Source organism: Gallinula chloropus (genome assembly GCF_964237585.1).
Source record: "Gallinula chloropus genome assembly, chromosome: 1".
Lineage (NCBI taxonomy): Eukaryota > Metazoa > Chordata > Aves > Gruiformes > Rallidae > Gallinula > Gallinula chloropus.
This window is the reverse complement of record NC_140085.1, coordinates 156,400,529-156,428,253: the sequence shown is the minus strand read 5'-3', so window position 1 is coordinate 156,428,253 and position 27,725 is coordinate 156,400,529. Positions and strand designations below refer to the sequence as shown.

At 39.7% G+C, this 27,725-nt stretch overlaps 1 protein-coding gene across 1 annotated transcript; it reads left to right on the top strand.

The window, feature by feature from the left end:
- Window positions 1-27,725, top strand: TM9SF2 (transmembrane 9 superfamily member 2). Its single transcript, XM_084266280.1, has 17 exons — window positions 1-220; window positions 5,113-5,180; window positions 6,208-6,301; window positions 7,031-7,158; window positions 11,387-11,516; window positions 13,077-13,201; window positions 14,102-14,213; window positions 16,646-16,725; window positions 16,807-16,915; window positions 17,039-17,171; window positions 17,404-17,523; window positions 19,054-19,111; window positions 19,741-19,900; window positions 21,415-21,566; window positions 22,545-22,656; window positions 23,016-23,187; window positions 27,129-27,725. Exons 1-17 carry the CDS (start codon window positions 92-94, stop codon window positions 27,194-27,196), a joined length of 1,950 nt encoding a protein of 649 aa, XP_084122406.1. The 5' UTR covers window positions 1-91; the 3' UTR covers window positions 27,197-27,725.

Genomic DNA, 27,725 nt, shown 5'->3' with positions numbered 1-27,725 from the left:
CCGTTGCCGCTGCAGGCGCGCGAGAGGCGCCCAGGGACCCTCCTCGCCCCCCGCCCCCGCCGCTGCTCCCCCCGCCGCCTCCTCCCCCGCGATGGCTCTACGACGACTCCTCATCGCCGCGGCGCTGGCGGCGGCCGCGCCCCCCGCCGCCGCTTTCTACCTGCCGGGCCTGGCGCCCGTCAACTTCTGCGAGGCGGGGAAGGAGAAGCCCGAGTGCAAGGTGAGCCCGAGGGGGCCGCCGAGCCCGCCGCGCTGAGGGGAGGGGAGGGGAGGCCTCGGCGTCGTCCGCGCCCCGGAGGCCCGGGTTGCTGCGCGGCCTGACTTTTAACCGGCTGCTGCGGGGCTTGGGGGCGAGGGGCGCGTTGGTGTTTGGGGTTTTTTTCCCGTCCCGGAGGGTTTGTAGCTGCTTCGTGTAGCTGCTGCTGCGCGGCCCCGGCGGCTGTTGCCATAGGGACTTCCGAGAGTGTTTGAGTTGCCGCTGTCATGGCTGGTGCCGAGGTGTCCGCCGTCCCCCGGGGGAGAGAGAGGTGGGAAAGAGCTATCGGCTCATCTGGTGAGTTACGGTCACGTTGCGGAAATAGGAAGCGCCGGACGCTTATCTCTCGGGACCTTCTGAATGCTTCTTGCGAAGCTGCAGAAAGTAAGAGTCGCACTGACAGGTCGTGGCACGGCGCGTGTGTGATCCCTGGCAGGGTGGAGCAGCAGATGCCTGCAAGCAGATGTAAGATCAAGGCAAGAATGCAGTGACACTTTCTTTGCTGTGTCTTCCTAACTGTACGAATCTGAAGTGTAGGGGTTTCTGAGCCCCGGAGTCTTCAGTGAAGCCTGAACTTCTTTTTGTGCCTACATAAATGACAATCAAAGTTTCAGTAAATGAATTACATGTAAGGATGCTGTCAGGTGTGTGTGGGGGGGGTCCTCTACTTAAAATAGTTTGCTCCTTTGCATGAACTTTAGAAGTTATTTGCTGATGCTGTGATGGAAATTACACCGGATGGCTATTTAAGACTTGAGAAAGTTCAAGACCAATCACTTTTATGATCCCTGGTGTTAGGGCTGTTCAAAGTGCCTACCTCACGCTTTTTGATCTCACAGCTGCTGTGTTACACAGAACTCTGGTACATGATTCTTCGGAATAAGAATTTATTTTAACCATATGCTTTTAGTAAATAAATGCCTTGCACTGGCTTTATTCGTTTCCTGTTAAGAATCAGAAGAGCAGGTAATAAGCCAAACGTGTAATGAAAGCATAGTTGTTATAAATGTGTTTTCTCTTCTTTCTTAAGTGTATTGTTCTGTTCAGACCAGCCAAACCTTGCACCTAACACATAGGTGTGAATTTTTCACTTTTATTTCCATTCCACTTCTGTTGTAGTAGTAAAATATTTTGTGGACATTCCTTTATAGGATCATAGAAGTGGTACTTGGAATAGACCTCAAGAGGTCATACAGCCCAGCCTCATGCTTGAAACAAGGCTGTTGCCAAGAGTAGAATCAGTTCAGGTCTATCTTTGTTTATGCAAGCCTTCAAGACATCCAAACATGAATTCCAGAATCGTAGGGGTTGGGAGGGACCTCCAGAGATCATCGGGTCCAACCCCCCTGCCAAAGCAGGTTCCCTAGGACAGGTGGCACAGGGAGGCGTCCAGATGGATCTTGAATCTCTCCAGAGAAGGAGACTCCACAACCCCCTGGGCAGCCTTTCCCAGGGCTCTGTCACCCTCACTGGGAAAAAGTTCTTCCCCATATTGGTGCGGAACTTCCTGTGCTCCAACTTGAGGCCATTGCCCCTTGTCCTGTCCCCACAGACCACTGAGAAGAGGCTGGCCATTCCCCCTGTGTCCCACACCTCAGATATTTATAAACATTGAATAGATCCCCTCTCAGTCTTCTTTTCTCAAGGCTGAACAGCCCCAGTTCACTCAGCCTTTCCTTGTAGGGGAGATGCTCCAGGCCCTTAATCATCTTCATAGTGCTTCTCTGGACTCTGTCCAGGAAATCCCTGTCCTTTTTATACCAGGGAGCTCAGAACTGGGCACAGTACTCCAGGTGGGGCCTGACCAGGGCAGAGCAGTGGGGGAGGATCACCTCCTTTGACCTGCTGGCCATACTCCTTTTGATGCACCCCAGGATCCCATCCACCTTCTTAGCCACCAGAGCACACTGCTGGCTCTTGGCCAAGGTGCCATCCACCATGACCCTTCCTGTGTGACCTGTTACAGTGCTGCACTACCTTCTTCAGGATTTTTTTTTTCTTCAAGATTTTCAAGGTGCAGTTTGTAGTTCTTCACAACATTCTTGAAAAAATATTAGTATGTTTGAAGTATTTCTGCTTTAAGTAGGGATCATGGCAGGAAGATTTTTTTTAAAAGATGGATTATTTTAAGAAAAAATGGTCCAGTAAACCAGGTTGCTTACTGTCTTTTGTAACCAGCCTGAGACACTTGCAGGGTGATCTTTCTTAGATGTCTCTGTTGTGTGTTTGAGTTTTTTCCCCTCATAAAATGTCTACAAAGCATTTGTATTGTGGAAAATCTGTCTTTCTTTAAATGTGAAGTGCAGTGCTTCAATGATGTAAATCAACAACCAGTGGCTACACAAACATTTTGAGATAACCTCAACAAGTGTATTACTGGAAAGTCATTCTGAAATTAGCCACTTCCTATATTCCTCTACCTTGTGCCAGCCATTTACATACAGTGTGGAGACGGAGGCATATGAAGACAGCTGAATCACTCTTCTCATTGAGTCTCTCTGTGTAGTCTCCAACTGAGTGTAGTCTGGTCCCTGGTCAGGAGTAACAAGATGTGATCAGATAATTGCTTTATCAGAACATTTATGTAAGTGGGTAAAACTAAGCTTCCCTGGATAACTTTAATTTTACACATGTTCTTGCTGAGTTCTTAAAATTGTCACTGTTGATTATGATGTCAGTAATAATAGTGAGATTTCCCCTGCCTCAAGGATTTTGATCTACTGACCAGCTCTCTGCTACAATCTATAGCTCTCCTGTCCTCTGTTGGTGAGATAGGATGGGGTATTAGCGTGGCACGTAGCTAGCAGCACAATAATGATGAGACTTGTCATCTTCCCTCTTCCTCCAAGCTGTCAGGTCATCCACTGGGGCAAATTCAGTTTGGCTACCTTTTCCTGTTCTGGTTGGGATATCACCAGAAATGGAATGTGATCTGTGCAGACTTAAATAGCAACTCTTGCTTGAGTGTTAAGAAGCCTTACTCAGTTTAAAAACATACTGATGGCTCCAAGGGGGACTTGCTGTTGTGTGTGAAAGTTTGCCAAAGATGCTGAGCTGCAGCAATGCATGTACTTCTCATGGAAAACTGCAGCATTCAGGTAAATCATAGAATGGTAGAATTGTAGGGATTGGAAGGGACCTTGAGAGATCCAGACGGGTCTTGAATATCTCCAGAGAAGGAGACTCCACAACCCCCTGGGCAGCCTGTGCCAGGGCTCTGTCACCCTCACTGGGAAAGTTTTTACGCATGTTGGTGCGGAACTTCCTGTGCTCCAACTTGCAGCCATTGCCCCTTGTCCTGTCCCCACAGACCACTGAATCTCCCCCTCCAGTGAAAAATAGCTAATACAAGATCATGGTTCTGTGACCAGGCAAGGATGTCTAATTCCTTGCTGCTGTAAGTGAGCAATTTCATTCCTATCTTCCTCTAGGCAATGTGTTCCAGCTTTCTGCATTTTCCCAGCTGTTTTACTTGTTAATTCCTTTTTTGAGCTTATTAACATAGCAAGACACTACTCAACTTTTTGCCAGACTAGTTTTTTGCTGTTAGTGTGTTGAAGTGGCAAATGAAATTATGACAAGTATGCCCTACCCAGCAGCAAGTCTGCACGGCTTGAGGCAGAGAGAAGTAAGGTGTGTCTTCACTTAGGGAATCAACCAAACAGCTACCTACCTCTCATGGAACTGAATCTTAACTTGCATATGGACAGCTACAGTGTATCAGTAAAACACAATACTTAATGACTGGAGTAACTGATAGCCATGAACAATTCTGTCTCCCCCCACACACTCCCACCCCCACCTCCTTCCAGAATTTGTTGGTTTGGTTGAGCTTGGGTGAATTTTCATACAGAGGAAAAGCTCTCCTGTTGATTCGTGGTGAGAAAAAATGTATGGACTGCTGTGAAAGGGGGAGGTCTTGTTCTTGGAAGCACTCCCTTCCTTCTGCTGTCTCCAGCTCTTGTCTGATTGCACACTAGCACACTTCAACTTGCTATGCTGCTAAAAAACTGCAGTTTTAAAAAACTTTGGGTGGCGGAGGGTAAGTCTTTTGCCAGTTTAGTATGCAAGGAGATAACTGCCAAAACCAGCGTGAGGTAAATAGTTGAGATACAGTGGGACTGCGGGACTGTAATAAGGGAAGCGATTTTGATAGGAAGTGGGAAGAGTGAGAGACCTCTCCCTTTCTGTAGCAGCAGGCTGCCCCATCTGTAATTAATGTTTATAGACCAAACTAGTCTAAAACCACGGCAGACTGAATTTCAGGTTCTATTCCGGAGTTACTGATAAATTTCTGTAAGAAGGTGAATGTGGATATGTTTGCCTTCTTTTTGGAAAGAGCTGCTGTTCAAAATCAAAGTAATGTATCAGTCTGAATACATAGTTCAGTTTTCAGTTGCTACATAGATATAAAATTGTGAAGCATCTTAATGATAGGGAGAAGTACTGACCTCAGTCATACTTTAATTCATGTTCTTTTAAGACTTTTATTACCCAGAAGTTGTGGTGATGACCAATGTGGCTCTAACTTAGTTCACTTCACTAAAATGCCAGCAACAGTGGTAATTGTGTTCTTCCTGTGCAGGATATCTTGCTGTCTTGTAGTTGGAACGATTGGGTTAGCCTTGCAGTGGTTTTGTCATGTGGCCACTGGTTTTGTGGTGCTTAGATACATGGGGTTTTACTCATGCTCTCAGCAGATACACTTGGTTGCACAAGATTCTGCATTTGGAGGTGTGTAATTACACGAATCTTGGATTTTCAGCTTTCCTTTATGCACACAAGTCTATTGATAGATGTCTGTCAGAACTGAAGAAGTGCTTTAATGTAACTGCTGATTATCTCCACTCTTTCAGTCCGGAATCGAGCTGTTCGTGAACAGGCTTGACTCTGTAGAGTCCGTCCTTCCCTACGAATACACCGCGTAAGTATATTGTACTGTCTGTGCACTTCAGTTGCCAGTTCTCCCAAAAGGATTCATTTAATTTACCATCAAGCATTATCTGTATCTTGCTACAGCAGTTTGCCAGTGAAGAATGTCTTATTTATTTTGCTAACGTAAGTTAAAAAGTACAGAATTTTGAAGCAGCAGCTGGATACTTACGCGACTTCCTTCTCCCTTGTCTTTGCTCATGCTTTAGAGGCAGTGCATGAATTCACAGGCTCTCATGCAAGTCGAACCACGGCTTTAGATTAAGTTAAGGTTAAAACCCGTGTGTGTATATAATATTTACTTTTCTGCACCAGTTGTCATTTTATAGATCAAAGTATTACTGCTTTCTTTAGAAGCCGGTAGCCAGAGGAGTTAAAGTGGTAATGAGGTGTGAACTTCCCTTCAATTATCTTAATGAGGTGTTAAACGTTTACTTGGTACACACCATAGGAGTGCACAAAAATATATCAGTGCCTGATACAACTATGTGAAGTTCTTGCTTCAAAGAATACGTGGGTAATATTGAAGAGGTTAAGCAGTAGTTATGTCTACACTGTAATGAACATAAACGTGATATACTTGAAAACAGGCTAGAAAAAACTTGGAGGATGTGCTGTAAAATGATTTGGTGAATAAAACTGCAATAACCTGTTCATTTAGTAGTGCTTGTTGTGAAGGAGCTGTGTCTCTATGTAGGTGTGTAGATTTGTAATTTTGTTTTTTTATTATTATTATTCCCCTGCCAAAGAATCTGGTCTGCGTGCTTTTCTTTCAGAGCAGTCAGGAAACTCTATTCTTGACTAAAATCCCTGTCCAGATGTATAAACTGAGTTCTGAAAGAGCTGATGAAGAGATTCACACTTTTCTTTGCAGGTTAAAGGAAGAAACAGTTGTCTAGAAGGAAAGCCTTATAGTTCCTTCACTTTTGAAGAAAGTGCTGATTTTGGAGCACTCTTTGAAGTCTGGTATTTGCAGCAGGGAATATTGTATTAACTTCTGTATCTTTTCTCTAATTCAGGTTTGACTTTTGCCAAGCGGAAGGAAAGAAGCGTCCCTCTGAGAACCTTGGCCAAGTGTTGTTTGGAGAGAGGATAGAGCCGTCTCCTTACAGGGTTTGTTCTCTGACAAGGGCTGTTGGTAATATGTATGATCAAATGGAACCAAAGGAGATTGGAATCTTGAGGATCCTTTTCACAAGAGCTTTCATCTCAGAGAACTTCAAAACCTGAAATTCCACATAATAGAAATCTGTTGATTTAACCTAATTGTAACTACACATTTTGCGTCATGAAGCTGGAGCCTTGAAATGCAGTGGAGGTTGTCTTCTCTTTTTGGAACCTGATTCTTGCTCCTCAGCTGTCCCTTTAGAGGGAATTGAATCCTCTTATTTCTTGGAATCAGATCTGAAAATGCTGGAACTGTAAAGTGAAAAAAATTAGGAATGGTGTTAGGCAGCTTGTCTTCTCTGGTAACTGGAGCTCTTGCCTTCTCCTCTGTATGTACTAGGGGAGAATGTTACCAGTTGAATCTGCCTGGAATGGCAGATGCTGCTGTGAGATAGGATGACGTGTCAGGTAAATCATTGTAGGTTAACAGGTTTTAATGGGTAACAAGGAGGTCTTAGCACAGGGCTCCTACAATGAGCACAGGAGGGTTTTATAGCATACACCAGTACAGAAACCTTCCCTTGAGGGTTAATGTACATAGTCTTTGTAATTATTTAGGTGGTTTTATAAATGCCTATACTGGTATAATAAATGCATAGGGGAAACGTGTTAAATACTGAAATAACATAAAAGTTTGTTACAACTTTTTGCTCATATCTCTTTCCTTTTCCTTAGTTCACGTTCAACAAGAAGGAAACATGTAAATCTGTTTGTATAAAAACATATGATACCACAAAGACAGAAGATAAACAGAAATTAGACTTTTTGAAAAAAAGCATGCTACTGAATTACCAACATCACTGGTAAGTTGATACCAAAAATTATTGCTTGGTTAGTCTAGTGTGGTGGTGATAATTTTGTTTATCATTTTGCAAGTTAATAGCAGATTAAACACTGGATATTTGCACTGAATCTATTACCATTCTGTTCTTGCAAAAGATGTTAGATTGTTTGTTGTCCTCATAAAAAAAATTCCTTCACTTCCAGGTATAATGGAAACAAGTCTGTTTCCAAACACAAAGCTTCATGTAGTTTTTATGCTGCCTCTGTGCTTACTGCAAAATACTGCTATTCCTCTGCACCTGTAAATGTTAATCCTGCCTTAGCTTGAGAAAAGTCTTAAGGGACCTTCGTTCTATCCCTGTGTCATCTTTGTTGTTCTCAAGAGCCTTTGTGCTCCCCTTCAAACGTTGTGTCCAGGAAATAGGATCAATGGTTCTGAAAGGGTTTTATGCAAAGTTTGTTTCTCTTATAGGATATGGAAGTGAAAGGTGATCGGTGAAAATGAATTAATGAAATAAATCAACACTTGGTCCTTTCCCATTCTCTGAGTCCCTCTGTAGCCATCTGAGTTGTTTTGGTGTATAGTGGCCTTCTGTTTCTGCGTGGACATTGAGGTCCCCTTCTGGTGAACATTTAAGGGTGGGGCAAGGCTGAATACATATGCTGAATCTCTTGCTGATTTTCAGTTTGGATGTAGCCATGCTCTGCATCCACATGCAAAAGCTGGGAAATGTTTATCAGCAGGCTCTGCTGATAAGCAGCCGCCATGTCAGTGTTTGTACAGTGTGTTGGTGCGCTGTGCAGCAGCCTTTGGGTGCAAGGGTAGAAGGAACAACTTGGGTATGATGTTGGGATGAGTTCCTGTGGCAAGTTTTTGCAAGTAATACTTAAGCATTGTTAACTGATGTTGCTAGATGATTCCAAATACGTGCTCCCTGCTTCACAGAAACAACCATTTTGGTCTTCATCCAATTAGATTAAAACTTCTTGGAGATATTAATAAAAAAACAGGTGAAATGTTGTATTTTGATTTGATGTTTTTCTGTAATGGTTATGTTCCATCTCTTCAGTTTTGCTGGAAAGGCAATGAGTGTATTTTCTACCACTTTTGGGAAAGGATACAGGATACCCCTTTTTAGGGATAAACTATTGCTCAAAGATGTAATCTTTCTGGGAACCTCTTGAAAATTAGTTTAGTTGAAAGTTGATAAATTAGGTCAGAAGGGCTCACAGGCAATGGCCATATGTTTGTGTATGTGAAGTAAGAAGTAATAAATAAACCCTGAAAGGTACAGCAACTTTTGTGGGGATTTGAAGTGCATATGACTAATTCTGAAATAAGTAGAACTTCAAACATGCTGAATTTTATTATATTCCTATTAAATGCTACATATATTATAATGTTTACACCACTTTTAATTCACTGTTACATGTTGGTCTGGCTTAAAGCTTCAGCCTTAGAAGTGTGTATGCTTTGGTGTATAAATGAAAAGTAGTTTCTCAAGGCTATGATCCTGCTACTTGTTGAAATGAATGGCTAATTTTGAATTTATTTTTTTTAGAAAAGCACAAAAACTAAGCTGAAAGAAACTGAAACAAAACTCTGTAAAATTAATCACTCTGAAAAGTGTTTAAGGCTGGGTTTTTCCCCCCCTTAGTGTATTTACTTATTTTTTAGCCTGTACAGCTGACTTTGTATGACTGTTCTGATGTTTTTTTAGATGTAGTTCTCTTTTTTTGGTGTGAAAAATCCCCTTCTAATTTAGGGTACTCCTTTTAGTCTTAGTACTTTTGATAGCATTTCTACTATGTATTTTCTTGCTAGTCCCACTGGCATGAAGAATCCCTGTATATGCCTGTGTGGTAATGACAGTCACTCTCACCCACAGCTTCACAAAATGAAAGTGATTGGGTTTTGTGGTGAATGGTGTGTGGTCCAGGGGTATGGTATGGTACAGGGCTGTGTTGTGCAGGAATCAGCAGGGTATCCAAAGTGGGGGTTTAGTAGAAATTTATTCCAGCTTCAATTTATCGTCAAATTCCTGGGGAAAACAGGTGGTGCAAAGTTCTTTTAAGGGTTTAAAAGCCACTTAATAAGATTGGGAATTGAGATACTGTACTGGACTCAACAGCTATACTGATACCTGGACTGACAGTGTTCATCACCAGATGTTTTTGAGAGACATACAAGAACAGTGTTGTATAGTATATTTGCCCCATCTGTGTAATCTCTTCAAGTCATTTTAAATTTGAAGATTAACTGTGAAAAATTACTTGCTTCTTAACTCATCAGTTTGTTCCAGCATTGCTGCTTGAAGGCAGCTCAGTATGTCTTTGCTGCAGAAGATGCAAGGGAGAGCCCTTACCTCAGCCAAACTCATTTGCAGTGGGTTAATGCTTTACTGAGTTTTGATTATGAAATTAAAATACGAACAAAAGCAAGAGGTATCTCTGGTGTATATCATGCAGGTGAATTTCAAAATATGGTCCAAGTATAATGAATCATTAGCAACTTAATTGTACCCCATATAGTAGTAGGGTAAAATGGGTCAGGATTTGATGGTGGTGCTGCTGCCTGCGACTCTGATATTCTTTGGAATTTCCTGAGAACCTGTGAACTGTTTTTTGGAAGGTCTGTCTTCCCCTCTTCCACTGGGTCAGTATGAGCCAAGGACATTGCTAGCTACTTCTGCCTGGTAGTTAATGGTGGGGGTGATGAAGATCTCTTATGTTGGATGAAGAAAGACAGCACATACTGCTCTTTTTACGTCTGTTGATGTGCTTCAAGAAGTAGTGCTGCTTTAGAGGTTGTTGCAATATGCAACAGACTAAATAATGCTTTGGTTTTGTTGTCTGAAGTCATAACTCCTGTGTTTAATTAGGTATTGTAAAATACCAAATGAGGTATTATCAGGTATCTCTTAGTTAGCGTAGCGGTTTTAATGAATGGACATTTAATTTTAAAGGCTGTTCAGTAGCTTGATAAGCTGGTGTTATCCTTCAGTGGGTTATCCTTTTCCTGGTCTGGTGATGCACACAAAGTGGCAGCTGTCTCATGTCTTCATGTGTGAAGTTTATTAATAAACTTTTAAAAACATATCTAGGAGCAATTAATGTTGCCCCCAAGGGCAGCTATTGAATTTTAAGCCTTCTTTGAATTACTTTCTTGTGGGATTCACCTTTTAGCAAGTTTTAAACACTACATAACATAAACAGGTTTGGGTGTTTTAGTAGGTTCTTTTACAAAGGGATGGGTCACTATGCCAGGTATCTTTGCTTAAAAGTACCTTTTTGTTTTGACATTTGTACTGTTTCTAGCAAGTTGGATACTGTTTGTATGTTACTGTCTTATCATTTTCTGCAGCTCCTCATGGGGGTATGGGGTTCCTCCACAACTTTTTCATTGAAACTGAACTATAAACCTGTTGGGCTCAATACTTTTAGGTAATATGAATATAAATCTTGAGCCAGTAATATAAAAGCAGCAGGTAGACAATAGAGGGATTTTTGAAAGTGAATAATTTTCCAAATCTATGATGCCTTACAACTTCTTTCTTATGTAAACCATTTAGTTAAAATATCCCATATTCTCAGGGAACCACAACTGAAGTCAAGGCTCAGGAATTAATTTAAAATAGCAAAAATAAAATTAAACTTACACTTCAACTTTATTGCAAAATAGAAGATTAGAGTGCTGTGAAGAATGCATTCTTCAATGGAAGAGCAGTGAGGAAGCTGGAGAATTAATAATATGTGCATGTAGGCAAATTTTTATTTTGCACTTTGTCTTAAACTTGAAATTACCAAATTCATTTTAGCTGTTTGAGTGGATGATTTTGGCCATTTTTAAAGACAAAAGTAATTAAAGGTTAAGTTCTTACAACTTTGGAATTGGAAAGTTTTATATATTGGGCTATGGTTTTAAGGGGACTTCAGAAAGAGTAGAAGGTTTTGGTGGTCACATAGTAAGCCTTTTACAAGCGCCTTCTGAAGAACTAAATTGATTTTTATTAAGTTTAGAGTTTTTTTAAAAGATAGTTTCAGTTGAAGAGCTGCATGCTTATCTCACGTTTGGAAACTGGGTTGATGGTTGGTGTAAATCCCGGTGTTAAGATCTGAAAGAAGTATTGTTCTGGCAGTTAATTTTCCATAAGAAATATGGCAAAGTTACATCAGTATCAGTGTGGGTTTGTTTCCGTTACGCTGGGTGTTCTGAAAGATGGTGACGTGTCGGCGTGCCCTTCGCAGGATTGTGGACAACATGCCTGTGACCTGGTGTTACGATGTTGAAGACGGCCAGCGGTTCTGCAATCCCGGGTTTCCTATTGGCTGTTACATTACAGAAGATGGCCGCCCAAAAGATGCCTGTGTTATTAATGTACGTTGATGCAATTTGTTTGTTAATACCCCCTTTTTCCTAATTTAAAGCCTGGCATTTCTCCTATGCCGTGTTTCTATGGTGAGGCCTCGCTGTGTTAAGAGCTGTCGTTGCCTAAAAGTAGGTAAGTGTTCTGCGGTCTCTCCAAGTACTGCAGTTTGTTATCCTCATCTAAGCCTAAGAATTTTGTCTGATCTGTTGCATAATATGGAAGGGCTTAAAAAGATAGAGGAAATGAATGTGCACAGCATTTAGTACATGTAAAGGGTGAAGGAAAAGAAAAACATGTCATCCTTCACTGCCTAAGAAGTCTAAACATCTGAGGCTTGGAATTTACATTTTGGTGCAATAGAAGTGTTTGTACCTCTGCATGGAAATTAATACTTCTTGGGGGATTGCTTTCTTTAAAACTGTGTGGGCTAATGGAAGAAGGCAGAATATAAGATTTCTCAGTGAACAAAGCTGCTCCTGTCAGAGACAGAGCTGTTAGATTAACTAGTGGAGGTCCAGATAAATGCACTGCAAGCATTTTTAAGACAGGAATGCAATAAGAAATCCAGGGTGTCCTTGGGTTACCACTGACCTCTTCCATGGAGAGGTCACTAAGTCCCTGGACTAGATTTTTGGTTTTATCAGGATGGTTGGGTTTAGTTAGTGGATCTCACCACAGATGAGAGATGCTGCAGTTTCTCATTTTTGTTTCCTTGCCTCTGTAATAAATTGGTTTCTGAGGCTCCATGTGAATGAATGCGTTTATGATCAAATATGTAATCTGGCAATATCCTTTTAGTCTTGTTTAAATACTTGTTTTGAACTAAAGGGAAACAACATTTGAAGGAGTAACTGAAGGACTGTAGAGGAACACTTTGTTTATATAACTATTCTCACCATTAGGGTGCTTGGTAGAAAGGAGTGAGGGTAGAACCCTGGAGAAGTATTAGTTGAACATCAGTAGACATAGTGCCTGTGATTTAACAGCCTCTTCAGGCAATTCAGTTCCAAGCTGATGTTTCCCTTCACCTGAGATTTGTTTTCAGCATTCTTGGGTGCTGCTTGCAGTTCATCCCTGTGCATCTTTGGTTTTAAATGTCAAGGTGGTTCTTTCACAGAGGGCAATTATTTGCATTGTTTGTCTGGGAAGGTTCTGTTTAATCTATGGAAAATATACAAGCTTTTAAATAACTGACATTTACGAAACACTTCCAATATGGAAGTTGTCACATAGTTATTCAGTTTTCTACTTCAATTAAATAACACGGGGCATCTTCAGTTATTTTAATGAATACAGGTATATTGATAAATACATTTTATACCTTTTTCCAGTTTTCAACCATAGTACTTTACAACTGCAGTAAGACAGCTCTTAGCACTAACTTTTCTAGTTGTTTTTTTATGCAAAGACTTTACTGGTTTTGCATTTGTAGCATCCCACATTCACCTTGTAGAATGTCTTGACAGAAAACTGTACACAGTCTAAAAGTCTGCTATGTAAGCTTCTGTGTAAGGCTTTCTAGATGTCTTAATATTTTGATTGTGTAACATAATCTTTTCTCATTGCAGTCAGAATTTCATGAAAAAGACACTTTTTATATCTTCAACCATGTCGACATAAAAATTTATTACCATGTTGTGGAAAACGAAGCTCTGGGAGCAAGACTAGTTGCTGCTAAACTTGAACCAAAAAGGTTAGTACTGAGAAGTAACTTGTCATCAAACAGTGGTCCATCCCAAGATACTTGCTTTGATTGGGGGACCTCTTTCTAGTCAGAAATGTTTTCAGGTGTGTGATTAGATTCCCTGTTGATTTATGTAGTGCAGTCTAGGGTAGTCTAATATAACTTTGTTCTGAACTTGCTAGATTTTTGTGTGCTGTTCCCTGTTTGGGGGAGAAAATAAAAACAAACCAAAAAAACCCCAAGAAAACTACCCAAAAAAACGTGGAAGTGGTATGTGTTCAGAGAAGCAACCCTGATTTTCCTACTGGAGAACACCTGATCTTGTGACAGAATAGGCCACCAGTGTCCGATGCAGTAGTGAGAGTGCAGCATTTGATGTCCTCAGCAACTGGGATTTGAACGGAATGGTCTCACAGATTTGCTCATCAGTTGTTCTGGTGTCTGTGTGGCTTTTGCACAACTGATAGCTGGTTTGTTACTTCTCAGCAGCTTGTCTTTCGTGACCCTTGTATTCTTGGTATAACTGAGCTTGTGTTATTGTTGTTGGTCCAGCATCATAATGAAAGTTGTTGGGGGGGTTTTCCTGACAGAAGTTAGAAACTCTGTTGTTGCAACTTTTTGAGTGTTTAGGAGGCTCTTTGACTTCTTTAATTTTTTGGTGCTCTGCTTTAGAGAGTGTGCACTTTGTAGTTTTCTTTTTAGAAGAAACAGGTTTTGTTTAAAAAGTTCAAGTATCAAAACCTCCTGGGCTTACAATGTATTCCTTGTGAATTCTGAAATTTGTGAGGTGTTAAGAGCAACTTTTCTGTTTAAGGGAAGAATTCTTGATGAAGCTGATGCTTTTGTAAGATGAATGAATTATTTCTTAAGAGTTGTGATTGATGCAGCTTTCATGCTGTGTTGTTACAGTTACAAGCATACTCATCCAGACAACCCTGATTGCTCAGGAGTACCTATGGATATAAGTAATAAGGCTAATGGAGAAGTCAAAATTGCTTACACATACTCAGTTTCTTTTCAGGTGAGTACTAAGCTTTCTGTGGTAGTTAAGTCTCAAAATCCTGCACTAATAAATATAAATAATTATAAAGATGGACAAGTCAAACTTTCTCAGAATAGAAAATCTGTGGGTTTAAAACTTGATTTGAACTGGAATATCAGAGATGGCTTGGGATTTAACCACAGGATTTGAAATTTTGCATACCCACCCCACACACACAGAATGTGAAATTTGTATTTGTTTTTAAAAGAATCCCACTTTCCATGTTTACTGAGGTGGTCTGGTAGGTTATTTTTTCTGAAGGCTGAGAAATTGTGTGTTGTAGGTAGACTGGAACTGCTATCCTGCTGCAGAAGCTTTCTTCTTCCCACAGAAATCTGCAGATGAGTAGGAAGCTGCTGTTCTTTGTTCTCTAGTCTCTATTTAAAAGCAGAAGAGCAGCCTGTCAGACAACTGTGGGGAACAGTGACACTTGTGTATGTTTCATTCTTGTGACAAGCAAGGAAGGAGTTTTTTGTGCTGTTGGGGCTTTTTTTGTTTTTCAATGGTATATTGGACAAGCTGTTTTCCAAAGTTTCCTACTCTTTCCCAAGCTGTTTCCCTTTTTATCTAAGACTTCAAAATGCAAGTGACTCACTAAAGAGTAAAGATTATAACTAAATGGATTTCTTGCCTCCCTATGCACGCACCGAGGGGATAACTCACACGTAGCAATTCCTGTTTTCAGCCTCAGTATTTCTGTGATTCTTCTGGATGTTTTTTTTTTTTGTCATTATGAACTTTAATAAAAATCTTGGCAGTTAACAGATGAAAAAACATCAATGAGGCCATTTTTGGTTTTGTTTAACCCATTTCGTGTTCTGATTGCAAGGTCAGTGCTGTCTTTCAGGATGAGAGGCCATTGCTATATTAAGGCTCTTAATATACCTTTCTTAATTCTTGGCATATCCTCCTGTAGGGTTTGGTTCAGCTGGAGACTAAATAGTTGGTCTTTAAAGTTAGTTGGAGGGTAGCATTGGGTTAGGGTGTGGATCCACTGCCACTGTCTTAAGTAGTACACAGTAAAGCACTGGTCTTACTAGATAAATACATTGCCATAGTTTCTCAGGCAGGAACCCTTTTATCTCTTAGAAGCTGTTTGAGCACTGTTTGTTGTATTACCATGATTGTTCTTCAGTAAAATAAATAGCATAAGAAAAAATTCATAAGGGGTCATATAAGACTTAGTAGTTATAATTTCTCAAATATCTCAGTTATGGTCCTGAACTCTTAATTTGTATATTGAAAAGCAAGTACTTCTGGAAACCTGTGAGAAATCAGTGATTAAGAATTGCCTTAGCTTCATGATAATATGTTGTTTCTCTTCCAAAATTGACATGCCCAGCCATGTGTGTGTGTGTTACTGTCCTGTGCACAATATTACATCATCTGGAGGTTGCCTTCCAAAATCCCATCGAGCTGGCAGATCAGGTCATCTCAGGAAGACAGATAAAAGGCTGTGTAGATATGGGAGGAAAGTGAGATTCTATTCTGGGATTGTTGATAGTGGTTTAGAAACTTGTTCCTTGCTTTGAGTCCTAGTTTTATTACCTCAGTGAACAAGATATTTGATCTTGGCTAAATATTTTTCCCATGACAGTTTTTATATTTTCAAAATCTGGCTTTTCTGGAAAGCACTTTTCCTCTTGTATGTTCTAAATTCTGTGATAACATCTAGTCAGAAGGTCACCTAGCCTTTTTTATTAATTAATACTAGTTTTTCTGGTTTGTTTAATAGCAATCTTCAGGTCAATCAGCAGTGTTTATTCCCTTTTTTTAATGTTTACAAAATAAAACAAAGGAAAGCGCTTTTTGAAGTGTTTCTGATCAATGGATATTCAGTATGAATAAGTATAATCAGTTGCAATGCCTGAAGGCATCATTTGTTTCCCTCTACTAACAATGTACGTTCTGTACTATTGCCCCCCACCCCCTCATCTGTCCTGCAATGGACACTGAGAGGAACTGGGTCTGTAGTTGGTACTGAAACACAGTTGTATAGACAGACTCTCTAGAAAGTGGAATATTATGCTGGAAAGTATATAGCAGAGCTTAGTTTCTCAGGGTTTGTAGTGTTGACTTCTATATGCTAAAAAATGTATGTTCTTTTATTGTTCTGCTAATTGTTTGAATTCAAAGTGAATTAATGTAATTCTTGGAGGGTGGAAGCACAATTAAATTAATTCAGTAGGCTTTTATGTCTTAAGAAGACATGGGTGCTTGATACTACTCAGAAAATATTATGGTTTAGATGCTGTGGTCAAATCTTAAGTTTGTTTTAGGAAGCTGTTTTTAAACAATGTCCTTTAAGGCATGCAACACGAAATCTCCCTTATCAGGAGATTTAAGATTGCTTTGCATGAACACTACCTTGTAAATGTGCAAATTGGATACTGACGTGTTTACTCTTTCAGGAAGAGCCAAATATAAGGTGGGCGTCAAGATGGGATTATATTTTGGAGTCCATGCCTCACACTCACATTCAGTGGTTCAGGTGAGAAGCTTTGTCCTCAAGTACAATGTACTGAATTCAGATTGAGTGATGATTTTTAACTTTCCTCTCTCTTAACTTCAGTATTATGAATTCCTTGGTCATTGTCCTCTTTCTGTCCGGAATGGTCGCTATGATTATGCTGAGGACCCTGCATAAAGACATTGCGCGATACAATCAGATGGATTCCACGGTAAGTCTAAAATGTACCTTCTCAAACTTACTTGGAATGTATTTTTTTCAGCTAAATGTATTTGTGAAACAAGCTATTTAAGTGGCGATCCACTGTATTAAAATAGGTGTGTTTCCTTTACAGGAAGATGCTCAAGAAGAATTTGGCTGGAAGCTGGTTCATGGTGATATTTTCAGGCCCCCAAGAAAAGGAATGCTGTTGTCTGTTTTTCTAGGCTCTGGCACGCAGATCCTGATAATGACTTTTGTTACCTTGTGTAAGTAACAAAGTGTGGAGGATTTACTTGAATACAAATGATTTTTCACTGCTAATTGCATGATGCCAGTAAAATTAGCAGTATGGATTTTGTCTAGAAATTTCTTGGAAGTCTTAAGGCTAGAAACAGCTGAGCTGATAGAGCAGACACACGACACAGACGTTAAGACAGCTGAGGTGTAGTGGCTTTGAGGTGAATGTATGGTTACTTTCTGTGCACCTCTGCTTTGTAGTTTTTGCGTGCCTGGGATTTTTGTCACCTGCGAACCGGGGAGCTCTAATGACCTGTGCTGTGGTTTTGTGGGTACTGCTTGGCACTCCAGCCGGTTACGTTGCTGCCAGATTCTACAAATGTGAGTAAAGGTTATTTAAAATGACAAGGCTTAAGTTCATTAAAGTAATTTATCATCACAAAACTGATTTTTACTTTGCAGGGCTGTTTGTAGTTTCTCTTGGGGTGAATTGGAGAAATGGACTTACCTTAGCAATAGAAAATACATACAGGGTACTGACATGGTTACTCTTTTTTTAATATGCTCATGCCTAAACACCCTGAATTGTTCTTGCTACTATGTATTTATGGAATTTGGAAGCAGATTCCATTTTACTGAGTACAAAGCTCATTACATCAGACAGTTTTGTACTTTTGTTTCCTACAGGTGGGTGGGGTTAACATGCCATGGATGTTGCTTGGGAACTTTTTTTTTCTCACCAAATCACAAACCCCTTTTCTCCCATGCCTGAGATTTGTCACCTCTTCTTAGCAAGTGCCTTAGATCTTTGGGAGAAAGGTGCTGATCAGACTGTGGGAATGGTGTGGGGAGAAGGATTACTGGGGGTTCTGTAACAGTAGAAATCAACCCAGTGGTGACTGGGCACCTGGCAGTAATTAGTTGATACTGGTTTCCTTCCCTGATCCCAGCTAGCTATTGTTTCAAGGCCTGCCTGCCAACCTGAAATGGTTTCTCCTTGTAGTATACAAAGTAATGTGAGACATAACCCCAAATGCAACTGAAATGGATATGTAAAAGTGTGGGTTTTTTTCAACACTGCATTTAAAAAAAGAAACCTGACTTGAAATTAAGTGGTTAATCTTAATAACTGGTGCCCTGTTTTACAAAGATTTTATGAAGAAATAGAAACTTAATTAAAATCACTCTAACCACAATCACTTCTGACTCTCGAGTAAAGAAGCATATCATTATGGCAGTGCTCAGATGAAATTGTCAGCTTCACTGAATTCCAGCAGGATATTTCCATTTGAAAGTATGCTGACTAGAATTTTTATCAGCATAGTGCAAATTTGTAAAGATTTTCTTAATAAAGCTGCCTTTGGTCTTTTGGTATCACCACTGCTTAATGCTGTTAAGACTCAAGAGAACGTCATTGCTTCCTGCAAATGTGTTAGTCCCAACTTTCTTGTAAAATTCATACACAAAAATTATTTCAAGAAAGCTGTTTAAATTTGCTTTTCACATATCTATGGTTTTGGTTTGGGTTTTTTTTTTTTACTACTAAAACTTGCATTCAAATGTTAGAAAGCTTAAACTTCTTACTCCAGGTTTAAACTATTTTGAAAGACTTAAAAAGTACTGCAAAGCTGTTTACTCCTATTAGCAGATAAAGTGGTCAGAGACCCAGTTTATTTAGTTGGATACTTTTGCTGACCTTGGTTGGAGGCTTTGCTTTGAAGCTCTGTGATTAGGCAATATGATGAAAGAGTTCAGTTTTATTACTGAAGATTTCGTTTACTGTTTTAAACATGAACATGATAGCACATTATTTACATATTTGCAAGCTAAGTATAATAGGTAAATGAACTGGAAAATTAACAGTTGTGAGTTTAATGCATGTTTTGATGACTGTCAAATGTTTTAATACAGCATTTGGAGGCGAGAAATGGAAAACAAATGTCCTGTTGACATCATTCCTTTGTCCTGGGTAAGTTGAATGATTAAAAATATTAAATATCTTCTCTGACATGCATAGCTAATATTTAAGTTTCAGTCTGCAAGTAAATCTTGTTTCATACCAGAAGCTACAAGAGTTATCACGGCACTTTTGACAACGATGAATATGTTAATGGCATATCATCCTTAGATTTATTTGGATTTTTAGCAAGCATTTGTTTACCACATGAAAAGGTTGATTAAGAAAGAGTATCATGATAGTAGTAAGTTTTAGACAGGCATGCTTTTTCAAGGCTTTCTTTTACTCTCTAGGCTGTTTCTCTGACCACACTGTAGTTGGTCTTATATAGTGTCATATACTGTATAAATACCATGATAAATGGTTCTACTTAAACACAGCAAGCAGTCTTAGCCCGAAGTGCACTTAAGACAAGCATATATTTGAAATTGCTTAGCTGGAATGTCAGCTCCTGCTGTATTTCAATCCCACTAGATTAACAAAGAATTGCTTGTTTGACCTCCTCATTTTGATATTTGGTGTGTGTCATCTGGTTTAAACAGAGATTTACACTAAAATCTTAACACAGTGCTATTGTTTTGTTAGAAGTATTAAACATTAAGAAGTATTTCTGTGCTTTAAGTGTGTTATCTGTTTTTCAGAATTGTGTTTGCAGATTTTTTTATCATGAACCTCATTCTCTGGGGAGAAGGCTCTTCAGCAGCTATTCCATTCGGTACTTTGGTTGCTATTTTGGCACTCTGGTTTTGCATATCTGTGCCACTGACCTTTATTGGTGCCTATTTTGGTTTTAAGAAAAACGTAAGTGTTTGAGAAATTGTTTCCTAAGTGTGTAGACACGTATATGCACATACATACCTTTAGCTGTATAGACTGTGACTGAGGTAGCAACCCAGCTGGCTGCATTGTCAGCTCCTGTTCGGTTTCTTCAGAGCTGCTTTAGGTATTTGATCTTGAGATTCCAAGACTTTGCTATTCACTTGGTTGTTGCTGGTGATGTATCTCTGCAACAATTAGGGTTATCATTGTCTTTAATTGACTGCCTCAGATAAAGCAGTGATTCGGGCATTCTTTATTTTAATTGGCATCTCTTTCATTACTAAAAGATTTAGTTGACCCAGCCAAGCGTAAGGGAAGGCAAATTATGCGTTTCTGCTATTTCCTCTGTGTGTTTTTTTGCTCCTGTCTGCACCCTACACCAAGTGTTTAAAAGGCTATTTTCTGATTAACTTGCTACAAGAGTACTTGTGAAGTCTCTTTGCATAAGAGTTCCATAAATGATTATCACTGCTTGGCAGACGTTAATTGGGATTTACTCCTAAACTGACCAAGTTGACTTATTTATATGAGGGACTCTGTGACACTGCTGACCAAACCTTCTTAAATAATGAAACTGGTTCTTCCCTTTTTGCTTCATAAGTGGTTTACTGTGCCCCACAAACTTCAGTCTGCAAGGTCAGATATTTTTGTGGGGTTTTCTTTTCCCTGTATAGGAAGCTAGAGTTCTGTAGTGCTCTCTGTAGCCAAAACTGTAGCCAGCTCTCTGTAGAGAATATTTAGGTATACCTTCAGAGAATATTTAAGTATCTTAGAAGGCACTTTTTAAGTCAATTGTAGTTATCCCGTTTTTCATAACCAGAATTCAGTGGGACTTTCTGATAGCCAGGTTGAAATTTGAGCAAGCCCCCCTGCCTTGTACAGAGGCAGTTTCTTTAAGAAAGGAGGATTTGATAAACTATAAGGTGATGTGACAGGTGTCACAAATATGTTAAAATCAAATGCGAAGGCAAGTACCTAGCAAGTATCTATTGACACTTTTAATGTAGTCTTTATGAAAGGGGAAAGATGGGAAGGTGTGTATTTACCTCTTTCCTTTTTTTTTTTTTCTTTTTTCCCCTCACTCATATTAGGACTTAGTCACCAGATTGGATCCTCTGACTTTGTGACTTTACCCTAATGTAATCTTTTCTTTTTTTTTGAGTAAATGCTGGAAAACAACATACAGGGATTTTTAGAAGGGGGGAAAACCTCAGCTGAAAAGTGAGAAGTCAGCTTGGGCTGTGTAACATATCATAGCTAGGCACTCGTAAAAAGGGAAGTCCAAAATACCTGATGCTGTGCTTTCAATTAGAGCTGTCCTTTAGCTTGCTTGCCCAGCAAATCTTGGTAGCAAAAGCAGACCCAGTGGTAGCTGGGTATGACCATGTGCTCCAAACAGTAACCTTTTGCCACTGCTCACTTTGAAAAGAAAGCAGAAGGGTTGTGCTGTAGTGTGGCATGTTACTTACTGGGCCAACTCCTGCTTCTGTTCACAGGCCATCGAGCACCCCGTTCGCACAAACCAAATTCCTCGGCAGATTCCTGAGCAGTCCTTCTATACGAAGCCCTTACCTGGCATCATCATGGGAGGGATTCTGCCCTTCGGGTGTATCTTCATACAGCTGTTCTTCATTCTTAATAGTATTTGGTAAGTTAATTGAATTTGTTTTGTCATAAAAAGTGGTAACCTCTTTGTCAAACCAGCTTTAAGAAAAACTTTGACACGTTTTTGGTGACACACGTCTCCCAGAGTACTAGCTTGATAAAAGTGTAAGTGTTAACATCTTTTTAACACTTTGGTTTTTAAAAGATACTCGGTGCCTGTTCTGCTTCTTGAGGTGTGTAGAGAAGTGGTTGTGTTATGCTTAGCAATCTACAGCTGACCTGCGATATTCAGATACCTGCTTTTCTCATGCTTCTCCCCCGGACTTCATGTGCAAGTGGCTCTGAAGCTGACATATGGCATATAACTTGAAAGTAGTAAGCATATTAAATTAGACTCAAGTTTTTGGTGTAGCTGTAGTTGCTGGTTTTGGGGTTGAAAGGTTTTACTACTCTTGGGAGAAAAAAAAGAGAAGAAATTTTATGAAACCTTTATGAAGGCACCAGATTAATTCTTTTCAAAAATAAAGTGCCACAGACTAGTCCAGTGGAAGCAAATTCTGATGTGAGCTCAGCATACTGAAAAATTAATCTACTGTGAGGGACTTGTCTTCCTTCTGGCATATTTTAGTGATTGGATCTTGTTAAACTGTTTCTGAACCTTGAACAGGTGCCTCTACCCAACACAGACAGCTACAGCACTTGACATTTCTTGTTAGTTTGCAGCTCTGCCCCTTTGATTGAAATGAGAGGTGAAATCCAGGTTCTGCTGAAGTCAGTGGAAGAGGTCATGCTGACTTCACTGGAACTGTAATTTCACTCATTATGTTTAGTCAGTTCTTTCCCTAAAATCCCAACCAGGAGTGTGCTTTGGGTTTGCTTTCTTGCTGTTTTCAGACTGAGCCACGGAGGCTCCCGTTCTTCAGTTGGAGAACAGATTAGTCAATTGGGTGGCCACACAGCTGAAGGGGAATACTTAAGGTGAAGATGATACTACTGCATGTTTTTAAACTCCTTTTTATAGGTCTCACCAGATGTATTACATGTTTGGCTTCCTGTTTCTGGTATTCATTATTTTGGTTATTACGTGTTCTGAGGCTACAATATTACTCTGCTACTTCCATCTATGTGCAGAGGTAAGACATATTCTTCAATGTTCAGACTTGATACTGTTTTAAGAATGTTTCCAAAACTTATAACAACTATTAAAACGCTGCACTGAGGGCTGCTAAGTCAGACGTTTCTAGATTCCAGCTCCCTCTTTCTGAAGACATTAAACTAATCCATTAACTTTGGTCAATCCAAGTGCATTTTGGGCATGCCCAGCCTTGGGTGAGGGGGGAGAAATCTCTCTGGCTGGCAGTAGGACGTCTGAATTATTTGTGGGTTTAGATTTTTGTCTACTTGATACTGATCTTCAGGTTTCTTCTCTCTGTGAAGGGTATATGGAATATTACTCAGACTTTTCTTTCTTTGTTTCCCCCACCCCTTCTAGGACTATCACTGGCAGTGGCGTTCATTCCTCACGAGTGGTTTCACTGCAGTTTATTTCCTTATATATGCAATACATTACTTTTTTTCTAAACTGCAAATCACAGGAACAGCTAGCACCATTTTATATTTCGGTTATACCATGATCATGGTTTTGATCTTCTTCCTTTTCACGGGTAAGTATGTTGAACCTTAATTTTAAATTTTGAGTCTACCTTTAACTTTGTTACAGTGGAATCCTTGGCAGTGCTTATCTTGTTACAGGATTATAAATGTATATCTAGTCTTTTGGAGTTTTTTCTAAGTAGTTGTGTAGCATTTTGCAACTCTCTGATCACAAATTTTAGTGAAAGAGATTTAAGTGAGGATGAGGCAAAACTACTGCTAATCTGAGGTGTGGCCTATAACTAAATCTTCAAACATGAGACATTTGAACCTGATAAATACTTCCCCAGATTTCATTCCTATGCTAATCATGTGACAAACTAAATTATTTAATGAGTTGTCTTTTGAAGAAACACAATATCAAGGGAAATATTGCAGATTCTGTGGAATTAGGAGGAAGAGAGAGAGGAGTAAACAGAGAATGCTCTTTACCAGAAATTCTTTACCTTCTTTCCCATCAATTGCATTCATGAGGCATGGGAAGCAGACAGTTTCCTAAACATTTTTTGATGCAATATCAGAACCTTGTCATCTTTACTGTGACCTTTTGGAAAAAGCACGTGTCTTGGGTGCTGCATTTCAATTTCCTCTTCAATAAGTGAGATGAGGTCACAAAAATCTTCCTTTGTCATCTTCAGTATTGAGAAGGAATCTTCAGCCAGACACGCTTATCCCTTGCTAAGGGTGGAAGAATGGAGGTCAAAATACTAGAAGTCTCCTTTCAAACTCTAGTGCAAGAAGGCAGCAACTGCCAACCCCCTCAAAAGTCTTAAAAACACTAAATTCTGTTCTAGCAGAATGTAATTTGTCTCTGTGGACTTTACCCTAGAGAGCAATACTTCAAAAACTATTTTGAACTGATAGATGCTTTAGATAATTTTAAGCTCTGCATTTATGATGAAGCTTAATGATTCCAAAGACTTTGATATGTATTTATGTATACAGCTATTCAGGCTGTATTTTAAGGCATCTCAGCACACAGTTTTCTCATCGGAGCTTTTAATGCAGATCTCACTATAAGTGGAATTTTCATTTCCACTTAACACAGGAGAAAACAAAAAGGGAATCTAGTTGGAGAAGAACTGACACTTGAGAAACGGTGTTCATTTAAAGTCTAACCGAGTATTAATTTCAAAGACATTGCCACTTCAGCTTAGGAAATATTGAGACTGTTTGGGCACCACAACTGAATGCAGATGATGATCAACGGGAACAAGAGCCTGCAAGGAGTTTCTTGGGTCATTGCCTGTTAAAAGGAGAGAAGGGGATGAAGTATGTTATATAATCTCTTTGAAAAGTGATCAAGCTGTGTTCCAGAAGTGGTTAGTTTTCTATTCCATCCTTCCCTTTAAGTCAGTCTAATGTGCCTTGGCATCGCTTGCAGCTATTTTGTAACCTACACATCATCTCTACTTCTGTTTATATTTTGTGTACTGGGTAGCAAGTCACTCCGAACGCATCCATCGATCAGGGATTCTGCCTCCCTTTCTCACTCTGTCTTATTTCTCACCCTGCCTTTCTCAGAACCTGTATTTCTGATCTGGGTTCAACTAGAAAGGAATGTGCAAACTTACAGAGTTGCCTAAGAAACTAATTAGGCCTTATGTAAGGTCAATTAATTTAGTTTCACTAGCTTTTCCAACAGATACTTGGTATGTCTGTCTGGTTTTGGCTAAAACCAGAACTGTGTTTACCCTGTCTCCTTTGTTTACTTTGGATGCATGCAGTAATTCTGGTGTCCACATTCCAGATAAAGGGGACTTACACTAAATTTTCTGTGCTGAGACTTGGCTTAGCTAAGGTACCCATATAATTTCTATCTTTTGCCCTTATTCTTGCAAGTCACTCATGTCACATGACATCATCTAGAGGTATGAAGGTGTGACCGTTGTGTCGCCCTTTCCCTTCGCTCACACATTCATTTGCAGTTGACCGGTTGGCTGTGCAGCACCTCCCAGCAAATCTGGGGAGTCCTTTTCAGGATAGGTTTGCAAGCATGCCAAGAAGAGGTGGTTTACTCTCAGTCCCCCTCAGGTGCTTTCTGGGGAAATCATTTGTGCATAACAGGGGCAGTGGAGGTGTGAGTTACTTTGTGCAACTTGAACTGGGCTTTCAGACTCTGTGTGCTTTAAGTTTTTGGTTTGTATATTAGGGGAGAACACATGTGAAGTGCACTGAATGGTTGGAACTCTGAAACACTGTGCTTAATAATTATTTTTTTAATCTACTTCCCACAAGATTGAGTGCAAATTATTCTTTGAGGGAATAGTGCTGTTTCTTCAGATTTAAGAATAATTCTGTCTATTTCGGTTGATAGGCATTCAAGGCTGGATATGTTCTGATTTACTGAGGAGCTTTGAGATAAGGCTTTACATAAGGAGTCAGAGGAGGGGTGAAAGGGCAGGCAGTTCTTCTCCAGTTTCATAAATGAAAAAGCCTATTAGCAATTTAGCAAAAAAACTGCTCCTAAAGGCAACTGGCTTCCTGTGTCAGGATGATAAAGAAGCTAAAAAGAGAAAATCATAATTGTTGTATCAAAACTATTCTGCTGCTGCTTACTCATCTGTTAAAAACCATCAGTATGGGGAAGGGTTTTGATGGTGCCCTGCTGCTATGTCAGTGTAACACATGCTTCAGGCACTTGCATCCGTGCTGCATTCCAGGTCATTGATCAGACTCAGCAGGCAAAATACCGGGAGCTGCATGACAAATCTTTGATTCACAGCTGGGACCACAACTACGTATCACAGTCAATGAGTCAGTTAAGCATCAGTAGTTTAGCAAGCGTGAAGGGGAAGAAGAAAGAAGGAAAAAAAACCCAAACCCAACCCAAAAAAACCCCGTGATACCATTCAGGGTTCCTTCCAAGCTTGTACAGTGAATGAGTTGAGTTAGCACACAACTTTCAGTGTGCCTCTTATCAGATCTAAAATAAAGGTGCCTTTTCTTTTTTTTTTCTTTTTTTTTTTTTACCTTTAAAGAACTTAACCCTGCTCTTGCATAAGTGAAGGCTACGATCTTGGAAGAGGTACACAGGCAAAATTCAGAGAAACTTTGGGGCTTTTTCCCTGTCCTAGTTCTTGTGATACCTGAAGGTTCCTCTAGCATTTCTGAGCTCCTAAGTCTGTCATTGTTCTGACTGAGGCTTACTGAACTAATCCAGTTAGATTAATGAAGCCAAATTATACTGACTATTCTACATTCAAAAGAATATTTTTGTGTAAAACTTCTGTTGGATTCCACAAAGAGAAGGGGTGCAGATATTTTTCTTCAGCCAACAGGATTATAAGTTACTAGGGAAACAGTCTTCATTCTTAGATTTCAGTTCATGTTTGCTTGTACCTTCTGAAATAGTTATGGCAGTCAAAAGTGTTTATTTCTAAGGTATGTAACACATTGTCAGTAAGAAGTATGAGTTGCATAGTAACTGCACTATGGTTTGAAATTTGTATTAATGTGGTTTATGGGGGGGAAGGTAGTGCTCTGATTTTCTGAGATCTTAAAGCGTAACTAAGAAATGCAAACTCCTTCTGATGCTGTCAGTCTAACTGGTTTATTAAATATAGTAACACTGTTCTGACTGGCTGAGCTGACCAGGTGAAGTGTGAATGGTTACTGAAGGGTGCAGCAATAGGAAGGAGTTGGACTGGGTAATAAGGAAACAACAGAGCAAAAAGATGTAGGAAGAGAAAGAACGCAGACGCCGTAAAATGAGTTTCCCATGTCGTCAGCTCTGCGATTGTAAACGTAGTAAAATGCTTTATGTAGTAATTGGTGCCTGTAAAGGCCAGGTGCTCTCTGTAATGTTCTGCTGTTTGATCTGGTGGATGTGTGGAAGACTGAAGATAGCAGAGTGTGTATGTGAATGTCCTGATGTGTAAGCGACGGGTAGAGATCAACGTCTCCCGTGTCACTTCTCCTAACGTGCGATTTTAACTATTTAATTTTTTAGGGACAATTGGATTCTTTGCATGCTTTTGGTTTGTAACCAAGATCTACAGCGTGGTGAAAGTTGACTGAAGAAACCAATGTAAAGAATTATCACAGAAGAGGTTTAATCTTCATTAAAGTAACTTAAAGCCCCGGTCTAGTTGACGAACTTGAGCTTTATCAAAGTATTGGCTTCCTGTTCTTTGAGAGTGATGCTGAATAAGCAGCTGCCCCAAACACTTTTTTCCACTAACACGTTTGTATTGTGACTTAACAGGCTGTTTTCGTTCAGATCTTAAGGAAGATCAGAGTTAACGATATTTATGCATTTGTAAATACAACTATACTTTAAAAGACAAGTGAAATTCTAATGGCGGGATAGAAGTGGCTATATTACACACCTTAATGATACTTCTGATCAAAGTACAACTGTAAATAGTTTTTTCTAGCTTGGTAGGTGGGATGAATTATTTTTCTTTGAGGGAAATGAGAACTTTTTATTATGCTAACTTTGAAGGATTACTCTTAAGAAGTGTTGCTTTGAGTTTGGATGTGATTTTTGAATATTTTTTTTTTTTTAAACTGGTGTTACGTCCATAAATATTCTGATTTTCTGTGA